The following is a 9,218-nucleotide window of genomic DNA, read 5'->3' on the forward strand; positions in this document are numbered from 1 at the left end:
CATGTGAGGTGTCTTGGACGTAGGTGGGGAGGGATTTGACCAGCAGGGATAGGATGGAGTCGAGGTAGGTGGAAAGAAGTTCGGTGCGGGCTCAGAGTGGGTAAGAATGTAGATGAAATAACATAGTAGCTTCAAAATGCCGAGCAGGAAGCAATGCAGGCTGGACTGGACGCATCAATTTCTAGTGGGATATTATCTATGTGAGGCCAAAATGAATTGGATAAATTTCCCATCCATATCAACACAGCCATTGTTGACCTAAATGGCCTGTTCCCGTGCTGTACTCTGCTGTGTTCTCGGACACTGCCAGGTGTGAAGCGCGTTTCACACTGTCAGGACTCTGGGAGTGCACAGTTTGTCAGCCCAGTGTCATGGGTGTATGAACAGGCAAACCAATGCCTGCCTCTATGCTCAATAATCCCAGAATATCCCATTGCTGAATCGCTAATACCCCCCCCATTAGCACTGTCTCATTCACTTCTCAATATATTCATTATTGTTCTTCACAGAATATCACTGAGCTCGTGGACAAGGGAAACCGCAGTGACTGTTCGACCATCTTCCTAAGTCTGGTGATGGAGAAAGGCAACCGGCCCCGGCGGGTGATGTGGGAATCCTTTGTGAAAATGCAGAATGAATTACCAAAGCTGGACAAAATACTGAAAGAAATCCAGAAGCTCGGTACGGCAAATCAACACACTGAACTGAATATCACTTTGGAACACTGGTGTTAACAATGTTATTCAAGTCTGGTTTAATGAATGCTCTTTGATTTGAACAGGTCCTGATCCACAAGAATACATGAACATCACCAGTGGTTTATCTGAATTATCCTCTCATATGGAAGGTGAGTGTTGAAATGTACAGTTCACACCAATGACTTGTTAAAATTGATGTAATACTGAAACTGTTTGTTCAGAGATTTGCAGAATTGGAAATCAGAAGAACAAACCTTAAGTAATTGTTCGACTGAAAGTAAGCATGCAGGTACAGCAGGCAGTGAAGAAAGCTAATGTCATGTTGGCCCTCATGACAAGAGGAGTTGAGTATAGGAGCAAAGAGGTTCTTCTGCAGTTGTACAGGGCAGGTCCTTCTGCTGTTGTACTAGTGAGACCACACCAAATTTATGTCTCCAAATTTGAGGAAGGACATTCTTGCAGCAGGTGCAGCGTAGGTTTACTAGGTTAATTCCAGCAATCGCGGGATTGTCGTATTTTGAAAGACTGGAGCGACTGCAATTTGAAAGCATGAGAGTGGATCTTATTGAAACATAAGATTATTATGGGATTGGAGAAGCTAGAGGCTGGAAACATGTTCCCAATGTTGGGGTAGTCAAGAAGCAGGGGCCACAATTTAAAAATAAGGTGTAGGCCATTTAGAACGGAGATGCGGACATTTTTTTTCACTCAGACAGTTGTAAATCTGTGGAATTCTCTGCCTCAGAAGGCAGTGGAGGTCAATTCTCTGGAAGCTTTCAAGAGATTTAGATAGATCTCTTAATGAAAGCGGAGTCAGGGGGTAGGGGAAGAGGGCAGGAACGGGGTACTAATTGTGGATGATCAGCCATAATCACATTGAATGGCGGTGCTGGCTCGAAGGGCCGAATGGCCTATTGTCTATTCTCTTTTGACACGGGGATTCTCTATGGATTTCTTCTTTGTCTGTGGATTCAAGTGCAGCTTAGTTTAGTGTACTGACACATAGTGACAGTACTGTCATATGGTGAGGTACAGTGAAACGTTTTTGTTGCGTGTTACCCAGTCAGCAGAAAGACAAGACGTGATTATAATCGAGCCATATACAGTATAGATAAATTATGAGGAAATAACGTTTAGTGCAGGGTAAAAGGAGGAAAGTCCGATCTAGGATTGCCCGCGTGTAACCAAGGAGGTAGATGGTAGTTTCCAGATCACCCGATCTCTGACCGGAACTATTACACTGCATTATTTCAACTCTTCCAGGCGTTAATTGTACAAGGCTTTGCAATGCATCAGGTTGTGGGTGAAATCAGTGATATCCAGTGCACACCTGGGGGAGAATGTGTGCGTAGTGATGCCCCACACACTGCTGGCAGGGTTCCTCACACACGGGAAAACCCCACACACTCCTAGATGGGTCCTGACACACTGTGTAACTCCACACACTCCTAGATGGGTCCTGACACACTGTGTAACTCCACACACTGCTAGATGGGTCCTGACACACTGTGTAACCACACACACACACGCCTACATGGGTCCTGACACACTGTGTAACTCCACACACTCCTAGATGGGTCCTGACACACTCTAACCCCACACACTCCTACATGGGTCCTGACACACTGTGTAACCCCACACACTCCTAGATGGGTCCTGACACACTAACCCCACACACTCCTAGATGGGTCCTGACACTAACTTCACACACTCCTAGATGGGTCCTGACACACTAACTCCACACACTCCTAGATGGGTCCTGACACATTGTGTAACCCCACACACCCCTAGATGGGTCCTGACACACTGTGTAACTCCACACACTCCTAGATGGGTCCTGACACACTATAACCCCACACATTCCTCACAGGGTCCTGACACACTGAAAATATGTACATTTCTGAGAACATTCCCGAATGTCTACAATGTCGAGGATGAGGTTCCCTCCACCACAGTGGATAGAAACCTGAATGAATCGGATCTGTCTCTCACTCCCCTGTTCATGGGCAGGCCAAGTACTCCGTTACATAGTCTTCACTCTGTACCCGACAATCCTTCTCAATCAGTTGATGATTTTTCACAATTGTTGACAAGTCAAAATAAGTTCTCACCTCTAGACACAACACCCCTACCTCCACATGTATGTTGAATGAATTGCTTCCTTCATGACTCACTGCCTTGCTCTTCCATGTCCAGCTTCTATTTCTAATGTCACTTCCCCATGGACACCCCTCCTTTGCCCACTTTGCCCAAACATGCACGGGACCACTACTAGATGAAGCTACACTACTTGCAGTTGTCAACGATGACTCGCCAATGACTGTCACTTCGGTCATCCCAGTCCCACTCTGCTCTCTCCCCCTCTCCCTCCATCCCCCTCTCTCTCTCCCATTCTCTCTCTCTCTCTCTCTCTCTCTCTCCTCCTCTCTCTCTCCCCCATTCTCTCTCCCCCATTCTCTTTCTCTCTCTCTCTCTCTCTCTCCCCTCTCTCTCTCCCATTCTCTCTCTCTCTCCCCCTCTCTCTCTCCCATTCTCTCCCCCATTCTCTTTCTCTTTCTCTTTCTCTCTCTCTCTCTCTCTCTCTCTCTCTCTCTCTCTCTCTCTCTCTCTCTCTCTCTCTCTCTCTCTCTCTCTCTCTCTCTCTCTCTCTCTCTCTCTCTCTCTCTCTCTCTCTCTCTCTCTCTCTCTCTCTCTCTCTCTCTCTCTCCCCTCCATATCTCTCTCTCTCTCTCCCCTCTCTCTCTCTCTCCCCTCCATCTCTCTCTCTCTCTCTCTCTCCCCTCCATATCTCTCTCTCACTCCCCTTCATATCTCTCTCTCTCACTCCCCTCCATCTCTCTCACTCTCTCTCTCTCTCTCTCTCTCTCTCTCTCTCTCTCTGTCTCTCTCTGTCTCTCTCTCTGTCTCTCCAAAAGAAATGTCATCTCCCGTGTCTGTAACCAGGTTTACCTCACTCCACTGAAATCCTTCAGGAGCGTTGAACTCATTCTTGTAATGGTGAATGTTGAGTTTTGAGTTGAACCATCTAACATTGTGTCCATTATCTCCCTATTCCCGTGCAAGATGTTCAACGTAAACACAAGGAGACTCTGCGAGCACAGACTGAAACACTGAGCGTGAACACGATCCTGATGAAGGAGAAGGTGAAGGTTTGCCAGCTGCTTGATCGATACGCTGAGCTCACAATCACCTCCACTGTTCGAGATCGGACACTGGTAGAACATGAGCTGCTGGCAAGAGGCCGGGACCATGAAGAGTGGAGAGAGAAATGTCTCCGGAGAGAGCTAGAAAAAATCAGGACAGATGAATTATTCCACAGCAGCGTTTCCCGCAGTAAATCCCGTTCTGGGAGTTCAGCATCTGTGGCCGGAGTCCCGGGGATCGGAAAAACAACAATGGTGCAAAAGATTGTTCATGACTGGGCCACAGGGAAAATATATCAAGACTTCCAGTTTGTTTTCAGTTTTAAATTCCGAGATTTAAACACTATTAACTGCACAGTGACCCTGAAGGAACTGATTCTGGATCAGTATCCTTACTTTAGGAATATCCTGGGAGAGGTCTGGAAGAACCCAGAGGGATTGCTGTTTATATTCGACGGTCTGGATGAATTCAAGGGCAGGATCGATTTTGCTGACGGTCGGAGAGACACAGAACCTCAGCACAAGTGTCCAGATCCCGAGTGGTGGTGTGAAGTGTCTGACATTGTGTACAGTTTAATCCCGCACAAGCTGCTGCCAGGGTGTTCAGTGCTAGTGACCACCCGACCCACTGCGTTACATTTACTGGAAAAGGCAGAGATCAGTGTCAGGGCTGAAATCCTGGGATTTGTTGGGGAGGAACGGAAAGAATATTTCACCAGGTATTTTGATGATCAGACGGTGGCAGCAGCTGTTTTCAAACACGTGGAGGAGAACGAGATCCTGTACACCATGAGCTACAACCCCTCCTACTGCTGGATCCTCGCCCTGACACTGGGCCCCTTCTTCACACAAACACACCGGGACACGCAGCGAGTTCCCAAGACCATCACACAACTATATTGCTACTTTATTTACAACATCCTGAAAAACCACGGCCGTGAGATTGAGAGCCCCCGTGAGGTGTTACTGAGGGTTGGTCAGATGGCCTTCACTGGAGTGTCCGAGAAGAACATTGTGTTCACAGATGGAGATTTGATCAAATACAATCTGCAGCCTTCCCAGTTCCTGTCCGGGTTCCTGATGGAACTTTTGGAGAGAGAGGATTCAGCCCGGAGCGTGGTGTACACCTTCCCACACCTCACTGTCCAAGAGTTTGTAGCCGCACTCGCACAATTCCTGACTGCAGATACCAGGAATACGCTGAAACTCCTGTCTGAAGCCAACAGCTCGACAGACGGGCGATTTGAGGTATTTCTCCGTTTTGTCGCTGGTTTCTCCTCCCCACGGTCAGCTCGGGTCCTGGAGGAGTTTCTGGGACCATTTCCTCATCAAACAATCTGCCGAGTGATTGACTGGGTGAAGGAGGAGGTTCAACGCCAGGCTGGAAACACATGGAGTGTAGCTGGTGTACGGAGCTTCCTGAACACGCTGCACTACCTGTTTGAGTCTCAGAATCCTGCACTGTCTCAGCAGACACTGGGATCTGTGGAAATACTTTCATTACTTGGACTGGGACTGACCCCGATTGACTGCGCGGTCCTGTCTCATGTCATCAGGCACTGTGATACAATCAAACACCTCGATCTGTGGAGCTGCGGCATTCAGTGTGAAGGTCTCCAGCGGCTGGGACCGGTTCTGCACAAGTGTCAGCACTTGGGGTAACTGTCCGTTTGACGCAAACACTGACCTGTAAAATTGTTTCACTATTTTGTTCTTCCGTCCAGCAACCTTTCTATGGGGCCGGCCGTCACTGTGCACGGCACCCCTCCTCTTTTACACTACCAGGATCGCCGGTGGTCTACTCCGTCCCCCTCTCCATCGGGTCGCCGGTGGTCTACTCCGTCCCACCCCTCCATCGGGTCGCCGGTGGTCTACTCCGTCCCACCCCTCCATCGGTTCGCCGGTGGTCTACTCCGTCCCACCCCTCCATCGGGTCGCCGGTGGTCTACTCCGTCCCACCCCTCCATCGGGTCGCCGGTGGTCTACTCCGTCCCACCCCTCCATCGGGTCGCCGGTGGTCTACTCCGTCCCCCCCTCCATCGGGTCGCCGGTGGTCTACTCCGTCCCACCCCTCCATCGGGTCGCCGGTGGTCTACTCCGTCCCCCTCTCCATCGGGTCGCCGGTGTTCTACTCCGTCCCCCCCTCCATCGGGTCGCCGGTGGTCTACTCCGTCCCACCCCTCCATCGGGTCGCCGGTGGTCTACTCCGTCCCCCTCTCACCCGGGTCACCGGTGGTCGACACCGTCCCCCCTCCACCAGGTTACCGGTGGTCGACTCCGTCCTCCCTCCCCCGAGTCACCGGTGGTCCACTCCGCCCAACCCCTCCCCTGGGTCACCCGTGGTCGATTCCGTTCCACCCTCCTCCCTCCCCCGGGTCGCTGGTGGTCGACTCCTTCCCGCCCTCATCCCTCCCCCGGGTCGCTAGTGGTCGATTCCGTTCCACCCTCCTCCCTCCCGCGGGTCACCGATCGTCGGTTCCGTCTCCCTCTCCCGGGTTGCTGGTGGTCGACTCCACCACCTCCCCCTCCTTCCCGCGGGTCACCAATGGTAGCTGCCGTTCTCCCTCCATCACGTCACGTGTGTTGCAGGCGTTCTCTGCACGGGGAACATTTCCCAGTCGTCGGGGAATGAGAATAAATGGTAAAAGTCACCAAACACCACAACGACAGAGATTTATTCAACAATTTGCTGAGGCGCTTCCAGAAATATCAGTTTCAGAGAAGTTATCTCAGCCACGGGGTTTGTATCAGTTTGTTCCTTACTCTGTCTGTTTGTGTTTAGACTGGAATACAATGACCTGGGTGATTCAGGAGTGAAACTGGTGTCTGCGGCGCTGGGGAACCCGGACTGTAAAATACAGAGACTGGGGTAAGTCCCAGACTGTGAGAGATTGTGTTTACAGTCACTGGGTGTTTGACACTGAACATTAATATCATCAGTAATTGTGTCACTGATAAACACTGGGGATTTGCACCGTCTCGTGTCTCTCTGTGTCCCTCACCCTCACTCTCTCTCATCTCCAGGCTGGGCAGTGTCGGTCTCACAGACTCTGGAGCCGAGGATCTCGCCTTCGCTCTCAGTACAAACACCTCACTGACGGAGCTGGAGCTGAGTGAAAATGAACTGGGCGATTCCGGAGTGAAACTGGTGTCTGCGGCTCTGAGGAACCCGGACTGTAAAATACAGAGTCTGTGGTAAGTCCCAGACTGTCAGAGATTGTGTTTACAGTCACTGGGTGTCTGACACTGATCATTAATATCATCAGTAATCGTGTCACTGATAAACACTGGGGATTTTCACCGTCTCGTGTCTCTCTGTGTCCCTCACCCTCACTCTCTCTCATCTCCAGGCTTAACAATGTCGGTCTCACAGATTCTGGAGCCGAGGATCTCGCCTCCGCTCTCAGTAAAAAACCCTCACTGACGGAGCTGTACCTGGGATACAACTCCCTCACAGACCGATCTGTTCCCGGTCTCCGCCGCCTCATACTGAACCTCCCGAGACTGGAGCTTATCTGGTGAGTGTTTGTGTTAATGTTTATTGTGATAAAATATCTGGGGATGTGCGGGCTTCTCCTGTGATTTAGTTCTGTGAGTGTTGTTGAAATATCAACCACAGTCCCTGTTCCTGACACTGATGTTTAATCTGTTTATTTTGTCTTTATTCCTGGGCTTGTTTCAGGCTGTGGGGGAATACGTTCAGTGCAGATGGACAGAACCAGCTGAAGAGTCTGCAGGGAATCAGACCCGGACTGAGTGTGGTCGTGTGAACATCTCGGAGTGTAAACGTCACCGCCCTGGGGACGGGAATATTGTTGGCCGATTCCCCGCCCTCCCCTTTAAACGGCCGCCCTCCCCTTTAAACTGTCGCCCTCTCCTTTAAATTGTCGCCCTCCCCTTCAAACTGTCACCCTCCCCTTTAAAAGGCCGCACTTCCCTTTAAACGGCATTTAAATACCGTGCTTCCCCCCAGTGGGGGACCGGGGAATTGCATTTGGACCTGCAGGGTCTCGGATGTGCCTTTCTTTATCATAGACAATAGACAATAGGTGCAGGAGGAGGCCATTCGGCCCTTCGAGCCTGTACGCACCGCCATTCAATGTGTTCATGGCTGATCATTCTCAATCAGTACCCCGTTCCTGCCTTCTCCCCATACCCCCTGACTCCACTATCCTTAAGAGCTCTATCTAGCTCTCTCTTGAATGCATTCAGAGAATTGGCCTCCACTGCCTTCTGAGTCAGAGAATTAATCGCACAGATTCACATCTCTCTGACTGAAAAAGTTTTTCCTCATCTCAGTTCTAAATGGTCGACCCCTTATTCTTAAACTGTGGCCCCTTGTTCTGGACTCACCCAACATTGGGAACATGTTTCCTGCCTCTAACGTGTCTAACCCCTTAATAATCTTATACGTTTCGATAAGATCTCCTCTCATCCTTCTAAATTCCAGTGTATACAAACCTAGTCGCTCCAGTCTTTCAACACATTTATATTTCAACAGAATATAAATGTTGAGCAGGGACGTGCTATATTCAAAGGACAGAAATCAACAAATCACAAATAAACCACGAATTGGACGTTACATGGAAAATGTGTTTTTCTGGGTCTCTGGGTTGTCACGCCTTTCATTGTTATTGGAGCTCTCCCCCTTAACTCAAGCCCAATGCAACCGCAGTAGCAGCTTCACCTCAAGACATCAACATCTTAGCAAAGCTGCAGGAAGCAGTTTCATTTGGATGAATTAATTGGCTGTAAGTCCCGTTGATATATTGGTACGTTTCTGCATTCTGGTTTGTAAAATATAAAAATGTGCATTTTGCAGATCCATTCACTGCAGTCTATTTGTGAGATTTCGATAAACTATCCTGAGATCTTCACACGCTTGTAACATGTAGCATGGAACCTGAGTTCGATATTGCTTCTTGCATCCTTAACCACAGACACTTGATCACACTTTACACTTTCTCATTGGTTTCCTTTAGTGAAACTGGCCTTTCACTGTCGGTTGTGGTCAGAATGGGGGCTTTGGAGCGTAGCCTTCAGATCCCAGTATCTACTGATTTGGAAGATAGAGAGAGAGTAGTGGAGGGAGGGAGGTTTCTGCAGAGAGAGAGAGAGAGTGAAAGTTTTGTAAAGTTTGGCAAGGGTAGTGCCATCAATGCCAACCGCGTACCGGAGACGGTCAATAAGGATGGTGTGGTCTATATCCTACATAAATAAAAATGTATTTCAGTTGCAAGACGCAAGTGCTCTCTCTCTGCCTCTCTCAACACACACACACACACAGTCTGTGTCTCTCTCTGTGACTCTCTATATTTATTCCAGTTGCTGCATATTCCAAAATGCAGATTGTATTAGTTCAACTTAGGAATTCTAC

The 9,218-nt window shown here is 49.3% G+C and overlaps 1 protein-coding gene across 1 annotated transcript in view; it reads left to right on the forward strand.

Annotated features, from left to right (window-relative positions):
* The window catches only part of LOC144589752 (NACHT, LRR and PYD domains-containing protein 3-like), a 30,355-nt gene extending 21,941 nt beyond the window's left edge, over window positions 1-8,414 (forward strand). The window contains exons 5-9 of the mRNA XM_078394851.1: window positions 510-681; window positions 782-847; window positions 3,762-5,499; window positions 7,192-7,359; window positions 7,524-8,414. Of these exons, the coding sequence (XP_078250977.1) occupies window positions 510-681; window positions 782-847; window positions 3,762-5,499; window positions 7,192-7,359; window positions 7,524-7,611 (2,232 nt within the window). The 3' untranslated portion in view covers window positions 7,612-8,414. The remainder of the gene's footprint in view (window positions 1-509; window positions 682-781; window positions 848-3,761; window positions 5,500-7,191; window positions 7,360-7,523) is intronic.
* Window positions 8,415-9,218: the final 804 nt, after the last annotated feature.

Source organism: Rhinoraja longicauda, unplaced genomic scaffold, assembly GCF_053455715.1.
Source record: "Rhinoraja longicauda isolate Sanriku21f unplaced genomic scaffold, sRhiLon1.1 Scf000072, whole genome shotgun sequence".
Taxonomy (NCBI): Eukaryota; Metazoa; Chordata; class Chondrichthyes; order Rajiformes; family Arhynchobatidae; genus Rhinoraja; species Rhinoraja longicauda.